At 41.3% G+C, this 19,642-nt stretch overlaps 1 protein-coding gene across 1 annotated transcript in view; it reads right to left on the bottom strand.

The window, feature by feature from the left end:
* Positions 1 to 19,319, bottom strand: part of LOC139472848 (DNA-directed RNA polymerases I, II, and III subunit RPABC3-like) — a 53,343-nt gene extending 34,024 nt beyond the window's left edge. The window contains exons 1-3 of the mRNA XM_071255317.1: positions 19,183 to 19,319; positions 13,559 to 13,642; positions 9,384 to 9,558 (exon numbers count right to left, since the gene is read on the bottom strand). Coding sequence (XP_071111418.1) covers positions 9,384 to 9,558; positions 13,559 to 13,642; positions 19,183 to 19,255 — 332 coding nt within the window. The 5' untranslated portion in view covers positions 19,256 to 19,319. The remainder of the gene's footprint in view (positions 1 to 9,383; positions 9,559 to 13,558; positions 13,643 to 19,182) is intronic.
* Between the last annotated feature and the right edge of the window lie 323 nt (positions 19,320 to 19,642).

Below are 19,642 nucleotides of genomic sequence, written 5' to 3'. Positions count from 1 at the left end.
CAGTGTCAGTTAACCTCCTGGATGCCACAGGGACATATATGTCCCTCCTCTACAACCCTCACTTTGAAGTCGAATAAAATTCAAAATGCATCACCCACACAAATACGCTTCACAGTTTTGAATAAGGTGGGAAATTCTCTGTTCTGTGATATCATCCACTGGCATTTTAGGCCAAGTAAAAGTACTAAAACTGACCTCTGAAAATTAGATACATAGTAAATGTCGCCATTTTTTACACATTACTAAATCACTACTCAGGGCGTTATTTACAGCATGTTTTTAAATCTAGATTTTGGATATTTACTTGGAGAAATGAATTTAAAAAATAGCATATTAGTGATCACGGGTATCTGTCTTTTATCAAATCACCAATGATAAAGTCAGACATGTCGTCACTAGATCTACCCTGTCCCATTAGTCATTCACTGGCTTCCAATCATCTTAATCAGCTCTCTGTGTCCATCAATCAATTTACTGTATAAACATTGATGTTAATAAGTATATATACCTATGTTGTTCAGCACTATCCCCCGTGTGCGAAATACGCTGTAGTCGGAAAGCGCTCGTTAAATCTTTTATATCAGTCAGTCAGCACTATCCATCACTTGCTTGATGGTGTTAGGATCCACACCGAAACGTCGCACTAATTGTAATAAAGAAGTTGTTCATCTAACAACAGTCAATACAAAGATGTTGATGTTTTGTTTTTTAATAGTGTTTTGTTTGCCTTGTATTACCTGTGTGTGTGTCTGGGCAGGGAGGAGGGGGGCGGGGGGTGGGGGGGAGAACTCGTGTCTTTAATAACCTGTGGGAAAACTGTATTGTTTGTTGTTTAACATCACACTCAGCAGTACTGCAGCCATTTGACGACAGTCTGTAATTAATCTAGTCTGGACCATACAATCCAGTGATTGATATCACGCGCATCTATCTACACACAAAGTACTGAGACTGACAAAGACAAGAACTGGAGACTGACACACACAAGTACTGAGACTGACACACACAACTACTGAGACTGACACACACAAGTACTGAGACTAACACACACAAGTACTGAGACTGACACACACAAGTACTGAGACTGACACACTAAAGTACTGAGACTGACACACACAAGTACTGAGACTGACACACACAAGCATTAAGATTGACACACACAAGTACTGAGACTGACACACACATACTGCGACTGACACACACAAGTACTGAGACTGACACACACAAGTACTGAGACTGACACACACAAGAACTGAGACTGACACACACAAGTACTGAGACTGACACACACATACTGAGACTGACACACACAAGTACTGAGACTGACACACACAAGTATTAAGACTGACAAGGGCTGGGACGATACACAAGGTCACGATACGATACGTATCACGATAGTGGGGTCACGATACGATACGTACGATACGATACAAAAAATAATGTCAGAAGCTGGTGGAAGATGTTGAAAGTTTAATGTAAAATAGTTCTCATCAAATAACTCAAATTTTCCTTCAGAACATGTGTCAAACACAGCACATGTCACTCAATAGCAAAACTCAAAACACCTGAGTTAAGGAGCCTGACTAAATACCTGGATTTTCTGCAACAAAAATGCATTCTAAATGTCATCTGAACAGCAGAACTATTTGGTAAACACAACCACTGGTTTTTGATTTTCTCACAATGATCAATGAAAGGCAAATTGTCTGAAACTCTGAACTTGAATAATCAACATCACACTTATTAGTAAATCACAAAGTCAGACATGTTTAATTGATGTCTGAACATTAACTCTTTCAACACCAGTCAACCAGAAGTGTTTACTGCTGGGACACCGAGTTCCCAGAGACTCTTGTGTGATAGATGAAGCCAACATTTATCAAAGAAAATACCTGCTTGTAAAATATATTTGCTACTACATGTTATACACCATTTGAAAGGTCTGATCCTATGGTTTATGAATATGAAAGTTATGTTTTTCACATTATTTAAAATAATGCATTTACAACTTATTTAAGTTCGTTGTAAATAAAAAATGTAAGCCAACAGGTTGTTAACATCCAGATTAAGGACCAAGGAAGTGAAAACTTGACGATTTTCGGCAAATATAAGATTTCATAAAATCCACTTACTAATTTCTGTTTTATTTTCATTGTTTACGTAATTGGAAAATCATTTTAAAAAAAGAATTATGAATAGTTTCTGTCATCACCCATTTCCCGATAACAGCGGCTGTCCGATCAGTAACATGAAGAAATACCCCCGTTTTCGAGGCTTCGTATGAATAAAACCTTCGTCAAACAATGGCATATGACACATCGCTGGAAAGCTTATTCCTTCATTTACATTCTTGTAAAATCAACTGGTTTTTTTCCGTAGTTATAACAAGCGATTTAATTGGATTAAAATTGGTTTTTAATGACGCTTTCTTGCCGAAATCTGCTACAAGTTTCGTGATTGGACAATTTTGAGCACGTGACCTAAGGCAGCCAATCATTACAGCTGTGATACTCGTGTTTGATAAATTTCAGAAGTTGGCGAAAGATTTTTGTTAAATCGTGCTATTCTGAACGTTTTAAGCAGGAAATCACGATATATATTAAAAATATGGAACTTCGTGAACGTATCGTGCTAGGTTAAGATCCGTGACAAAGATTTTTCATGCATATATATTTTTGCATCAAACATCGTGTCCGAGCCGAGAATTCAAGGCGACGAAAGCCGAGATGTCATTTGACTTACATTACACGCGATCGCACGAAAAGATGGAAATAATAACTTAGATGTAAGTTTGATTACTTTTAGACATATTTTTGTTGATATTATTTATTACTTTGTATGATATATTTAAAGATTTGTTTAAAACGTCTTTATTTTGCTCTTTGACATGTTCGATGTGAACCCGTATTTCAATAACATCCCGGGAATTAGTGAATATGTTTTTAATATATCATAAAAATGATAAATTGAATTGGAATATGTATTTCAGACATTATGAAATGTGATAGATTTAATAAATGAATGATATTACATGTAGGTCCATAAAAATATATACTATTTTGACGTGACTACGGCTTGTCCCGTAAACCGGCCTACGGTGTCTGGGGACTCAATGTTTCTTGGCAGGAAAACACGTCGCCATGTTTGAAGGCTGAAACTAATACGAGTCATTTGATTGGTCGTACTATGAAAATCAACCAATCATATTTGCCCTTGTTTCATCGCTTTATTTTCTTTACTGACTGCGTTGGAACAAAACGGACGATGTAAACAGCGGCAAATACGTTTTGTTACTCGTAGTATATCAGCTGTGTATCGTTTTGTATCGATACATAGACCCACGAATCGATAGCCGTATCGAACTGTAATGTATCGTGATACATCGCTGTATCGGTGAATCGTCCCAGCCCTAAGACTGACACACACAAGTAATGAGACTGACACACACAAGTACTGAGACTGACACACACAAGTACTGAGACTGACACACTAGTACTGAGACTGACACACACAAGTACTGAGACTAACACACACAAGTACTGAGACTAACACACACAAGTACTGAGACTAACACACACAAGTAATAAGACTGACACACACAAGTACTGAGACTGACACACACAAGTACTGAGACTAACACACACAAGTACTGAGACTAACACACACAAGTACTGAGACTGACACACACAAGTACTGAGACTAACACACACAAGTACTGAGACTGACACACTAGTACTGAGACTGACACACATAAGTAATGAGACTGACACACACAAGTACTGAGACTGACACACACAAGTACTGAGACTGACACACACAAGTACTGAGACTGACACAAACAAGTACTGAGACTAACACACACAAGTACTGAGACTGACACACACAAGTACTGAGACTGACACACACAAGTACTGAGACTGACACACACAAGTACTGAGACTGACACACACAAGTACTGAGACTGACACACACAAGTACTGAGACTGACACACTAGTACTGAGACTGACACACACAAGTAATGAGACTGACACACACAAGTACTGAGACTGACACACACAAGTACTGAGACTGACACACACAAGTACTGAGACTGACACACACAAGTACTGAGAGAGACACACACAAGTACTGAGAGAGACACACACAAGTACTGAGACTGACACACACAAGTACTGAGACTGACACACACAAGTACTAAGACTGACCCACACAAGTACTGAGACTGACACACACAAGTACTGTGACTGACACACACAAGTACTGAGACTGACACACACAAGTACTGAGACTGACACACACAAGTACTGTGACTGACACACACAAGTACTGAGAGAGACACACACAAGTACTGAGACTGACACACACAAGTACTGAGACTGACACACATAAGTACTGAGACTGACACACACAAGTACTGAGACTGACACACACAAGTACTGAGACTGACACACACAAGTACTGAGACTGACACACACAAGTACTGAGACTGACACACATAAGTACTGAGACTGACACACACAAGTACTGAGACTGACACACACAAGTACTGGAGACTGACACACACAAGTACTGAGACTGACACACACAAGTACTGGAGACTGACACACACAAGGACTGAGACTGACACACACAAGTACTGAGACTGACACACACAAGTACTGAGAGAGACACACACAAGTACTGAGACTGACACACAAGTACAGACACTGACACACACAAGTACTGAGACTGACACACACAAGTACTTGAGACTGACACACACAAGTACTCGACTGACACACACCAGTACTGTAGATACAGAGGCTGCTGGACAGTGGAGAAAGACTGGGTAAAGTGCCACCTACTTGAGTGGTATCTCTCTCCCTCTCTCAGAGTATGCAGGCACCAGCACATCCCACAACTGCACTGGTGGCTCTCGACACACACTTTCAGCACGTTGCCTCGCAGGTCAGAGGTTACAGGTGACAACTGGATGTCCACCCCAGGGCGTAGGGCTGGGTTGCGCGGTGGGGCTCGTGCTGTCTGCGTGGTGGCGATATTGACAGACAGAGCAAGGGGCCGGTAGGGGGGGCTGAGGGTGGTGGGTGAGGGCAGGGGGCAGGGGGCAGGGGCCACAGTCTGTGTGCCAGGCAGAGTCCCTCTCCGCAAACAAAACACGCTGCCTCACATTCAGATTGCGTGCCATGCATGAGAAGGTTCAAACAGTAGACACAAACCTGGGTGCCTGCTATACAACAGGGTACTGCTATCAACAGGTGCCCTTATACAACAGGGTGTCACAATCAACAGGTGCCATTATACAACAGGGAACTGCTATCATGTGCCCTGATACAACAGGGTTCTGCTACCAACAGGTGCCATTATACAACAGTGAACTGCTATCATGTGCCCTGATACAACAGGGTTCTGCTACCAACAGGTGCCATTATACAACAGTGAACTGCTATCATGTGCCCTGATACAACAGGGTTCTGCTACCAACAGGTGCCATTATACAACAATGAACTGCTATCATGTGTCCTGATACAACAGGGTTCTGCTACCAACAGGTGCCATTATACAACAGTGAACTGCTATCATGTGCCCTGATACAACAGGGTTCTGCTACCAACAGGTGCCATTATACAACAGTGAACTGCTATCATGTGCCCTGATACAACAGGGTTCTGCTACCAACAGGTGCCATTATACAACAATGAACTGCTATCATGTGCCCTGATACAACAGGGTTCTGCTACCAACAGGTGCCATTATACAACAGTGAACTGCTATCATGTGCCCTGATACAACAGGGTTCTGCTACCAACAGGTGCCATTATACAACAGTGAACTGCTATCATGTGCCCTGATACAACAGGGTTCTGCTACCAACAGGTGCCATTATACAACAATGAACTGCTATCATGTGCCCTGATACAACAGGGTTCTGCTACCAACAGGTGCCATTATACAACAGTGAACTGCTTTCATGTTCCCTGATACAACAGGGTTCTGCTACCAACAGGTGCCATTATACAACAGTGAACTGCTATCATGTGCCCTGATACAACAGGGTTCTGCTACCAACAGGTGCCATTATACAACAGAGTGCCACAATCAATAGGTGCCCTGATACAACAGGCTACTGCTATCAAAAGGTGCCCTCTTACAACAGGGCTCTTCTATTAAAAAGGGTCCTGCTATCATGTGCCCTTATAAACAGGGTACTGCTATCAACAGGTGCCCCAATACAACAGGGTTCTGCTATCAACAGATGTCCGTTTACAACAGGGTGCTGCTATCAACAGAGGTCCTTTTACAACAGGGTTCTGCTATCAACAGGTGTCCTAATACAACAGGGTGCTGCTATCAACAGGTGTCCTTATACAACATGATTCTGCTATCATGTGCCCTTAAGCAACAGGGTTATGCTAACAACAGGTGCCCTTATACAACAGGGTGCTGCTAACAACAGGTGACCTCATACAACAGGGTTCTGCTATCATGTGCCCTTATAAACAGGGTATTGCTATCAACAGGTGCACCTATACAACAGGGTGCTGCTATCAACAGGTGTCCTTATACAACAGGGTGCTGCTATCAACAGGTGACCTCATACAACAAGGTTCTGCAATCAACAGGTGTCCTTTTACAACAGGGTGCTGCTATCAACAGATGTCCTTATACAACATGATTCTGCTATCATGTGCCCTTATACAACAGGATTCTGCTATCAACAGGTGTCCTAATACAACAGGGTTCTGCTATCAACAGGTGTCCTTACACAACATGATTCTGCTATCATGTGCCCTCATACAACAAGGTTCTGCTATCAACAGGTGTCCTTATACAACATGGTGCTGCTATCAACAGGTGTCCTTATACAACATGATTCTGCTATCATGTGCCCTTATACAACAGGGTTATGCTAACAACAGGTGTCCTTATACAACAGGGTTCTGCTATCAACAGGTGTCCTTACACAACATGATTCTGCTATCATGTGCCCTTATACAACAGGGTTCTGCTATCAACAGGTGTCCTTATACAACATGGTGCTGCTATCAACAGGTGTCCTTATACAACATGATTCTGCTATCATGTGCCCTTATACAACAGGGTTATGCTAACAACAGGTGTCCTTATACAACAGGGTGCTGCTATCAACAGGTGCCCTTATACAACAGTGATCTGCTATCAACAGGTGACCTCATACAACAGGGTTCTGCTATCAACAGGTGACCTCATACAGCATGGTTCTGCAATCAACAGGTGTCCTTATACAACAGGGTTCTGCTATCAACAGGTGCCCTTATACAACAGGGTGCTGCTATCAATAGGTGACCTCAGGCAACAGGTGTCCTTGTACAACATGATTCTGCTATCATTTGCCCTTATACAACAGGGTTATGCTTACAACAGGTGTCCTTATACAACAGGGTGCTACTCTCAACAGGCGTCCTTATACAACAGGGTGCTGCTATCAACAGGTGACCTCATACAACAGGGTGCTGCTATCAACAGGTGACCTCATACAACAGGGTTTTGCTATCAACAGGTGACCTCATACAACATGGTTCTGCTATCAACAGGCGACCTCATACAACATGGTTCTGCAATCAACAGGTGTCCTTATACAACAAGGTTCTGCTATCAACAGGTGTCCTTATACAACAGGGTGCTGCTATCAACAGGTGTCCTTATACAACAGGGTGCTGCTATCAAAAGGTGACCTCATACAACAAGGTTCTGCAATCAACAGGTGTCCTTATACAACAAGGTTCTGCTATCATGTGCCCTCATACAACAGGGTGTTGCTATCAACAGGTGTCCTTAAACAACAGGGTTCTGCTATCAACAGGTGTCCTTATACAACAGGGTTCTGCTATCAACAGGTGTCCTTATACAACAGTGATCTGCTATCAACAGGTGTCCTTATACAACAGGGTTCTGCTATCAACAGGTGTCCTTATACAACAGGGTTCTACTATCAACAGGTGTCCTTATACAACAGGGCTCTGCTATCAACAGGTGCCATGGTCAGGGCAGTTAGGTCAACTACATAATCACCAGTTACCATGATAACAGTTTAAACGAACAATTTGGGGGTTTTGATTAAATCTTTCATAATGTTTGTTTGAGGAAGTCCATCTACCATCAGTGACCCTTGTAACTTAGCAGCGCTACATATTTACGCAGCCTTACCTTGTGATCTCACTCCCCCCACCACAACCAACACAGAGGGGGCATGCAGTGAATCTACTCACACACAAACCTCTATGTGCGTAGACTTGCTAACAGTCTTCGGTCCAGCACATGCTCCTGGAGACATTCATTCTCCCCTGGCATGCATGTATACAGGTGTAGAATCTACCCGAGCATGTACAGTACTGCAGGGGCACATGTCCACACACGACTCGTGGCTGAATGAGGGTGTGGCCTGACGGTTATTCAAACACCCCTTCAAGTGGACTGACCTTGTGACATTCAGCACTGTGACTGAAAACCACGGACCAGTGCATTGTGCTAGGAAGGGTAAGTCTTTACATGCACACCATGATACTTGGGGCATGTTAGAGGGTGTTGCTACTAATTTCCCAGTTTAATTATTCAAAGCAATGACAGTGACTGTCAGTCAGGGCACAATGTAAGGGAGATAACTCATATGTGAGTCCACTTTCACAAAACGAACATATCACAACTCATACACTCTAATATGTCAGTGTGGACTTGTAAATCAGGGCAATATGTCATACAGGTCAATGTGGACTTGTAAATCAGGACAGTATGTCATACAGGTCAATGTGGACTTGTAAATCAGGGCAGTTTGTCATACAGGTCAATGTGGACTTGTTAATCAGGGAAGTTTGTCATACAGGTCAATGTGGACTTGTAAATCAGGGCAGTTTGTCATACAGGTCAATGTGGACTTGTAAATCAGGGCAGTTTGTCATTCAGGTCAATGTGGACTTGTAAATCAGGGCAATATGTCGTACAGGTCAATGTGGACTTGTAAATCAGGGCAATATGTCGTACAGGTCAATGTGGACTTGTTAATCAGAGCAGTTTGTCATTCAGGTCAATGTGGACTTGTAAATCAGGGCAATATGTCGTACAGGTCAATGTGGACTTGTAAATCAGGGCAATATGTCGTACAGGTCAATGTGGACTTGTAAATCAGGGCAATATGTCGTACAGGTCAATGTGGACTTGTAAATCAGGGCAATATGTCGTACAGGTCAATGTGGACTTGTAAATCAGGGCAATATGTCATACAAGTCAATGTGGACTTGTAAATCAAGGCAATATGTCATTCAGGTCAATGTGGACTTGCAAAAAAAAGGTACATTCATTAAGTGTATTGGTGTTGTAACCATGGCAACAAGAGCAATGTTCTACTTACAGTCGGGAGGAGTCCATGCCGCCATCGTCACCCTCGATTCTGTAGACTTTGCCAAACATGACGTACTCGAACTGGTCGGCACGAGACGGGCCCTGCTGTGTGGGGTTGTACTCTCCGTCCTCCGGGTACCCGTCCTCCCGCAGAGTCGTCGCGATCACCAGGCGGAACTTGTCACCTAGGAAACAGTCACATGACAAAGTGTCATCAGTTGCCTTGGAAACAGTCACACAGTGACATGTCATCAGTCACCTAGGAAACAGTCACATGATGACATGTAATCAGTTACCTAGGAAACAGTCACATGACAACATATCATCAGTCGCCTAGGAAACAGTCACTTGATGACATGTCATCTGTTACCTAGGAAACAGTCAAAAGATGACATGTCAGCAGTTACCTTGGAAACGGTCACTTTAACATCAATTTACATATAGTAATAGAATCTTGACAACCGTAACACGTAATTACAATGATAATCAGATAATATGTCGTACAGGTAACTGTGGGCTTGAAAAAAACAGGAAGTATGTCACCAGGGCTCGATTTCACAACAAAACATGCACTAGTGCAAACAAAGGCAACCTGTTATTTATCTTTTTGTTTATCTCTACATGCAACCAGTGCATCTTAAAATTCAACGTTTACATCTGACCAAATATTAATATCAGTGCCACTGTGCATCATGTGCATAACTGTTTGCATAATCTTCCTCTTATCCAATGATGACTTTTGAAAGGACAGTTTGTGGAAAAAATTTGTTTCGGATCTGGCTTGAGTTTTCGAAAAATGAGTTTGTATAAATTTTTAAGGGGGGAATATATCTCAGAATATACTGCAGAATTTGGTAATGTTGCCACAAAAACCTTTTTAATATTTTACTACAGAAATCGTCTAGGACTGTCAATGAATCTAATCGAGTCAATCTTATGTAAATGACAAGAACGCAAGACAATTGATGGGACATTATAAGTGTTTCCCTTCAAAAGGGTCTTTACTGTGAACTGGACATTTCAGAATATTAACCACACTGGTCTAGTAATATTTTTCATAAACATCTACAGGTTCCATGACAGGTGAGTGTAACAAGGTTGTGATGTGAACATACTCCAGGCACAAGCAAGCTATAACTCGTTCCCTAACTGGAGCCCAGCATACAGGCCATTGGGAACTGGTAATGACCTGTCTGTCACCAATCACCATGAGCGTGAGTATAGTTTTACGCTGCTTTTAGCAATATTCCAGCAATATCACAGCGGGGGACACCAGAAATGGGCTTCACACATTGTACCCATGTCGGGAATCGAACCCGGGCCTTCCGAGTGACGAGCAAACGCTATAACCACTTCTGTACCCCTTGTAAGATTGTCTATCTGTCTGTCACCAATGACCATGGAAACAGTCACATGACAGGTCATCAATCACCATGGAAACAGTCACATGACAGGTCATCAATCACCATGGAACAGTCACATGACAGGTCATCAATCACCATGGAAACAGTCACATGACAGGTCATCAATCACCATGGAAACAGTCACATGACAGGTCATCAATCACCATGGAAACAGTCACATGAGAGGTCATAAATCACCATGGAAACAGTCACATGACAGGTCATCAATCACCATGATAACAGTCACATGAAAGGTCGTCAATCACCATGGAAACAGTCACATGACAGGTCATCAATCACCATGGAAATAGTCACATGACAGGTCATCAGTCACTCAAGAAGCAGTCACATGACAGGTCATCCATCACACTTCGGTACATCTGTGTCATGGATCTGACAGCCCAGACCACCTTGGTAGAGCTGGTACTCATGAATCGGTTCACTTCAAAGCAGTGACTCTCTGTCAGTCATCACTCTGACCAGGGTTCTCCCTAGACTCCAATATCTGAGAGTCACCTTGACTCAGCCTATGAATTTTTGGGAGTCAAAAATATTTTTTGAGAGTCAAATGTTTTATTGTGTGATTAATGAAATTTAAAGTGTTCACTGTTAATGTTACACTTAAAGTTAAATATCTTTTAAATATAATATGTCTTTAGTTTAAGTTAACAAGTGCTAATTAATGTTCTAAGCTGGTTGTACTACAGAGAAATAAAGGATATATGAATGAAAAACAAAGTTTGTTGGTTTTATCTTTAATTACTTCACAGCTCATGAAACAATTTACAGTGACACTAATACAGGATGAATAAATAACATCAGTCTCAACTGTGAGACATAATTTTTAATCATGGATGGATATTAAAATACATTTCATGTCAGATTATAATTTAATACTACTAACTCATTTACATGTTTTATCTAGTTATCTTGTATTATCTATCAACAGTGAAGTTGAACTGAAGAATTGTGAACACTCGTAATATTTTCTGGTTGAATACAGTTTATTAGCAACAACAAACATGCCCATACATTTCGAATATACCATATTTGTTCGTATATAATACGCATCCTTAATTATGGGCAATCAAATCCTGAAAAAAATATCTCTCGTGTATGATATGCACAGACTTTTCTTCAGTCTCATTTCAGGCTGTCATGATCCGTCATCGGATATAGCATAACAAATCCGAATTGAATTACGCAAGTTAATCCTGTTGTCACACTATCTGGTAATAAAAATGTGTTCTCTGTATATCTGACCTTATGTGTGTCATCTATTTTATTAATTTTATTTAACATTTCGTTCAATAATGTTTACCTAAATTTCGGCCAAAACGTATCCCTCCGATACTTACAACTTCCATTTACCCCGTTCCATAGGTTCCGCTTAACCACATACTGTGACCGCGCCAAATCACATTATTCACCGCAACAATGATACTATTTTCTTCTGTTTCCTTTTTTACGAGTCTACACATCTAGATAAACATGTCATGGTTAACTTTTAGTGAGAAAATATGCCGAAACATGAAAAACCTTGTCCATTTGCGGAGTTTTCCTTTGTTTACATCACATGCTGTCATAGAAGCCACACGGAGTGTGAGAGTTACGTTCAACTATATATATTTTGTCGTGTACCTCACAGTCGCACAGTTTTAGTAGCATATCTACATAATTATGCAAAACAATATGTAAAGCCCCGGGCTGTTCTGATTTTAGCGTTTGTTTTAAAACGAGAGAAAAGTCTGGTCATGTGACAGGCTTTGCAAATTAGCCCATGGCAGTGGTGTTATGCGAAGTTATGTTCCTTCTAAAAACGACAAATAATTAAAAACTAGACGCAAATTTTAAGATGTTTGCATATATTGTCTTCAGAAAATGTTTATAAATAAAGTTCAGGTGAGTAGTTGTAATATTTTCATTCCAAAGCTGGTAAACAACGACATAGATATTTTGAAATTGCGTCAGTCATGACGCAGTCATTTATTTCTTGACATATTTTTCCTTAATTGAGAGTCATATTCGCAAGAATTCTGCGTCAGGGGAAACTCTGCTCTGATGGATGAACCAACCCTGTTTTATCCAGAGTGAGTGAGTTGAGTTTAACAGTATTCAAGTTATATCACGGCGTGTCAGCTTAATGTGGGAGGAAAACCTGAAGTGATGCAGGTCTCAGACGCTTACCACTTCGGGACCGCCTCCGTGGTCTAGTAGTAGAGGTCCGGGGTTCGATCCCCGTCCTCGTCATACCAAAAGACATTACAAGATGGTACTTGCTGTTGCCCTGTCTGGCGCTCGACAATAAGGGACTAAAACAAGGACTGGTCGGCTCGGAGTCAGTATACTGTGTCTGAGTGGGGTATTCTTGTTAAAGTTAAACGGCGGCATGGTATCTCAGTGGGCTAGCACTATAAATTGACATCAGTCCGGACTAGTACAAGCAGCCACACACACACGTGCATGCATGTCGCAACATTAGTGCAATAATCTTGGATGCGGCATGGTATCTCAGTGGGCTAGCACTATAAATTGGCATCAGTCCGGACTAGTACAAGCAGCCACACACACACACGTGCATGGATGTCGCTATATAAGTGCAATAATCTTGGACGCGACGTTAAACCCCATTTCACCTCACCTCACCTTACCACTTCGGTGAAACCCACGAGCACGAGTAGGGTGCTGACAAACCTAGAAACATAATTGGTGTGAACAGGGATTCAAACCCACAATCAAAGGTTTCTGGCGTGCCCAAGGGCATTTCTCCAGAGGCACTCACCGAGCTCCACAGGGTAGATCTGTGTGTTCACGTCCAGAATCAGGTCCATCTTGAAGGACTCGCTCTCACAGAACAACCGAGACACTGAAACATGACATGTTACCATGGTTACACTGACACACAAAAACCAAGTGATACTTAACTGTTACTAAACATGCGAAAGCCAAATTCCACACTTCACTGCGGATTTGTTGACCTTCAAAACATCAATCTCATTAAAATCAGATCTTAGTTCTCGCTATCGCTAGTCAGAGGACCACGGTGTGGAGGTGATGAGATGTCAGCTAGTCAGTTGACCACAGTGTGGAGGTGATGAGATGTCAGCTAGTCAGTCAGAGGACCGCAGTGTGGAGGTGGTGAGATGTCAGCTAGTCAGTCAGAGGACCGCAGTGTGGAGGTGGTGAGATGTCAGCTAGTCAGTCAGAGGACCGCAGTGTGGAGGTGATGAGATGTCAGCTAGTCAGTGGACCACGATGTGGAGGTGATGAGATGTCAGCTAGTCAGTCAGTGGACCACGGTGTGGAGGTGATGAGATGTCAGCTAGTCAGTCAGTGGACCACAGTGTGGAGGTGATGAGATGTCAGCTAGTCAGTCAGTTGACCACGGTGTGGAGGTGATGAGATGTCAGCTAGTCAGTCAGTTGACCACGGTGTGGAGGTGATGAGATGTCAGCTAGTCAGTCAGTGGACCACGATGTGGAGGTGATGAGATGTCAGCTAGTCAGTCAGTGGACCACGGTGTGGAGGTGATGAGATGTCAGCTAGTCAGTCAGTGGACCACAGTGTGGAGGTGATGAGATGTCAGCTAGTCAGTCAGTTGACCACGGTGTGGAGGTGATGAGATGTCAGCTAGTCAGTCAGTTGACCACGGTGTGGAGGTGATGAGATGTCAGCTAGTCAGTCAGTGGACCATGATGTGGAGGTGATGAGATGTCAGCTAGTCAGTCAGTGGACCATGGTGTGGAGGTGATGAGATGTCAGCTAGTCAGTCAGTGGACCACGGTGTGGAGGTGATGAGATGTCAGCTAGTCAGTCAGTGGACCACGGTGTGGAGGTGATGAGATGTCAGCTAGTCAGTCAGTGGACCACAGTGTGGAGGTGATGAGATGTCAGCTAGTCAGTCAGTGGACCACAGTGTGGAGGTGATGAGATGTCAGCTAGTCAGTGGACCACGGTGTGGAGGTGATGAGATGTCAGATTCAGTCAGTGGATTCTTAGAACCAGTTTATCATGATTCATTGTTCAGAAACTGGTGAATGAATGCGACCTTCTTAACAATTGGGGACACTTGAGGAAACCAGCGGACACACAATTATTTTTTAAATAAAGACATAAAACTTAGAGAAAGTTACCATGGTTACCTATTTCACATCAGGAATTCAACATGTCAGCTTCGTCAGTGTCACTATATGTATTCACATGATGTGACATTGTCACTTTTCACATTTTATTTCTTCTAGTCAGTTTTGAAACTGGCAGTCCTGGTGGTCTGGCAACACTATACATGCTAAAAATTACCAGTCCCTCCTTATTTTTGTCAGTCCCAACTTTCAACAATTAAAAAAGGTTAATCTGGTTTTATTTCATTCAACATGACATCATCTCTAAAGTTACTTAGATCTACACGCCATTCACACAAAGTTCAGTCACAATTTTCTCAGAGATGAAGAATCCCACTTTCTTCAGTGTGTCAACAGTCACGTCCAAGGCAACAGTCACGTCCAAGGTGACAGTCATGTTCAAGGCAACAGTCAGGACCAAGGAGACAGTCACGACCAAGGTGACAGTCACATTCAAGGCAACAGTCACGTTCAAGTTCATGGCAACAGTCACGTTCAAGGCAACAGTCACGTTCAAGGCGACAATTGTAAACTCAACACATAAGTTGCACTTCCTCAGAAAAAATTAACTTCAAAACCAACAAACATCAATCATAAACTATTTTATGATTTGTCATTGTAAAGAAAGCTGATGAAATTCATCACCTCATTTAAAAATTCGTCCGCCTTCTTTTCTCAGACACTATGAAAAGTGTGAGGGACAGGTATACGAGATTGTAAAATGAAAGCTTAAAGACGATAGGGCCTGGTTATGTAAGGGACATAACTCTTGTTCTCGGAAATGATTATAGCAGATGACCAAACCATACGTTACATGGCAACGTTAGTAAATTCATTTGGAACATATCATTAAACCTATGATCACTGATGTGAACTGAAGACTTTATGATTAATGAATTCCAATTGTTAAAATGTATTTACTTCGCATTGTCACAAAGATCAATGAAAATTAGAGTTGAATTAAAGACAATAGTGAAAGATATGATTGAAATCATTTTTCAGTTTCTGTATATCATGCAGTGCCCAACTTATTTTTTTGTGCCATTAGGAATTTTGTGTGTAAAAGTCCCCATGATCAATCATCTCTCTCTGTGATCCACCTTGAGAAAAAGGACCAAATCGGTCCTAGGATATAATGCTGTGACATCATAAGACGTTTAACGTCAACTTACTTTAGTGAAGATCGCCATGTGTGAGGACCGTACAAACATATATTATTTTTCTCACATTAGTTCATAAGGTAATAAAAACACTATTTCAAAACCTTTCAGCATACATGTCTACTTTCAATTCATCACACATTATGTATAAAAACTGCAGTTATTACATTAACAGTCATTAGTCAGAAAATGAGTCCAAATGTTCGAAATATGAATTGAAGCTTGTGAATTGTATTTTTGCGTTCCAGAGATACTGTAGTTTTAAAATATAAGAAAAGTCAAAATGTGATGGTAGGTCACTGACTGTATTTCATGTGACCTGTCAGTTGCACCTGCTGGCTGTAGTATATCATGTGACCTGTCAGTTGCACCTGCTTATATATAATATATATATAGTCCTTATTCACCTGCTGGCTGTAGTATATCATGTGGCATATATTATATATATATAGTCCTTATTCACCATCTTTCTGTAGTATATCATGTGGCATGTATTATACATATAGTCTGTATTCACCTGCTGGCTGTAGTATATCATGTGGCATATATTATATATAGTCCTTATTCACCTGCTGGCTGTAGTATATCATGTGGCATTTAATTATATATAGTCCTTATTCACCTGCTGGCTGTAGTATATCATGTGGCATATATTATATATATACTGTAAACAGGGAATGTTTTGCGACCGTTTTATTATTGCGAGCTTTGCGAACGAGACTCAATCGCAAAAATTCAAAACACAAAAAAAAGTATAAATAATACATACATACTTTATTCATTGCAACACGTCATCAAATGTTGAAATCATCAACCAGAACCACAAGTTACTCAATAAGTTAAAAACACAAATGAATGCAGAATGGTCACACAAAACATCACAAATGACAGTGTAAACAGACCAATTAGTGTCACTGTTACCTCACAGTAATCCTGCCTTCTTCCAACCTTGCTTGATTGCGTCAGTCACAGTCTTACAGTCATGACACTGAGTTGAGTCAATTGTCAAATTTGATAATTGGTCACAATCCCTTCCGTTCAACTTTACGGTCAATTCAGATTGGTAATCGAGGGGTCATCTCAAAACGGCAACTCGCAAAAATATCTCGTCGCAGTATTGTCTTTGGCGTGGTATTCGCAATATTTTAACAGCACAGAAATAAAGCTGTTTACAGTAGTCTGTATTCACCTGCTGGCTTAGTATATCACGTGGCATATATTATATATATAGTCTGTATTCACCTGCTGGCTGTAGTATATCATGTGTCATTTATTATATATAGTCCTTATTCACCTGCTGGCTGTAGTATATCATGTGGCATATAGTATATATATAGTCTGTATTCACCTGCTGGCCGCAGTATATCATGTGGCATGTATATATATGGCATATATTTTATATATATATATTCCTTATTCACCTGCTGCTGGCTGCAGTATATCATGTGACACATGCCCCCAGCACTAAGGTCAATGTGTCAGCTGATCCTCTGTAGACCGGCATTGACTCAGTCACTGTTGTCCTGTACATCCTAGCAACCAGCATGTCGTGATCTAACCTGCACCTTGCATGCTGACTAGCAGAACCCCGACAGCACTGGTCCACTAGTACTGACTTTACCAATACAAAACAGTACAGTGATCTTGAAAGAAGCCAATGTCATAAAGACATTTACATGAACATAGCAAATTTTGAACACAATTGTCTATACCATCCCCAAAATCGTAAAATCCTTTTAGGATGACAGTCAGTCAAATTGAACCTATCTTAAATTCTGATATTATTATAACACCAATCTACCTTCATAGCTGCAACTACAGGCCTGTCACGATACTCCTAACATAATGTGTTTTACATCACAAAACACATGCAACTAGCAGAGGGACGTGGGCATGAGACACAGGGGCTTAAGTGTGGAGAGAAAGAAAGCAGAAGTCTGAACACGAACCAGAAACTTTAGCAGTTTGCAATAGCAGCTGAATCAGATAAGAATAGACATTTATCTGTGAGTAGTCTGACCTGAAATTTATAAAGCATGTCCTGTCATGCAAGAGGATTTTCTTTTCAATTCATAATTTTATTTTGCATTCTTTGGAACTGTATCACTGATCAAGGGCTAGAGTTTCTCAACACTGAACGCTTATCAATTTCAGAAATCTTAATTATTAATCAATAATTAAAACAGAGGATATACAAACAATCGCAAACCATGTTGGTAACAGGGACAAAGTAACATCAGCTAGATAAATAACTGCCAAATAAGTTATTTTGTTACCATAGTTTTCATGCCTTTTGTCTTTTTGAGTGTCATTGATTATGATTACACAGCAAAAAAAGCTGACTCATAAGTTTCCATCATTTGATACTGAAGTTCCTGCATAATAAGCAACATAGGGTTCAAGTTTTAGCTAATATTGCCTCCACATTTTCATTAATACAATACTAGCAAACGCATAAAACAGACAGAAATTCATAAGCAATTTGTCAAATAAGAATGTGTAGATAAGGTACATGCCCTCACACGTCCTAAGTATTGGATCTACATAACAGTCACTGAACGTAAATTAATGTAGCTAGCTCACCATCCAACGTTCCTGGCAGATGCCCCCACCCTGCCCTGCAGAGTCCCGGGGGTGGGGATTGCTGTCCCTGGGGGTGGCTGGCCACATATGTGGACTTGGTGCGGTGAAGGTGGGAGAGAACATCCCCTGGACAGACCGCGCCTGGTGGCGTGCGTTCAGCAATGTTTGACAGATCGTCCAATGTTCACGATTTCTGGTGACATGTCACAACACGCCAGCGGGTGCCGGGTACGATCGTGGCCGACCACGCCAGTCGGGGTCGATCATAAATAAAAATCACTATAGCAACATGTCATACTTTCACTATCACGAACCAATTTCTTTTAAAACAGCATTAACATCAACCGTCATCATTTTGGCTGCGATCCAACACAAAATACTGCGCATCACACAGAATCACATGTCCGGCCATGCTCGGAGCCGGTGCGATACGAGGGCGACGTGACCTGGCCTGTTTACTGTGACATTCGCCTAAACGCCATCAGTGAATGGCGGGCGCTGACATACATTCATAATATGCAAGGGAACAAAGTTTCACTCACCTCTGTCGAATTTCTTGCCATCTGGATCAATATCTTTAACATCAAAAATATCCTCAAACAAAACACCCGCCATGTTTATTTCGCGGAAATAGCCTCGACGACCATGTGACGAAGGATACGTTTTCTCTTAGATTTGAAAAGATGAGGTCGATCATCACATGACTGCAGACTATTTTATCAATTCGGAGTATCTAGGTTATATGTGAGGCGATTGTTCTTTCCCTTTAAGAATGACTGCGCTGTTTATGTCAAAACCATTGAGAGTATTGCATTTAACTTAATGATCTTAGAGCGAAAAGATTCCCCCAAGGGACATAACTCTAAACAATTTTGTAGAAGCTTGTCATTTGCATAAAAAAAGTCGCAGCGATATCCTTAAAACTTAAATTAATGTAATTAATAACTAATCTAAAAAGGAAACAAAGAAAGACGCTAGATTTTTATTTCGTTCATCACTTTT

The sequence above is a fragment of the Haliotis cracherodii genome, unplaced genomic scaffold (genome assembly GCF_022045235.1).
Source record: "Haliotis cracherodii isolate W230 unplaced genomic scaffold, xgHalCrac1.p SCAF_25, whole genome shotgun sequence".
Lineage (NCBI taxonomy): Eukaryota > Metazoa > Mollusca > Gastropoda > Lepetellida > Haliotidae > Haliotis > Haliotis cracherodii.
Note: the sequence above shows the minus strand (reverse complement) of the source record. Positions and strands in the feature narration are given on the sequence as shown.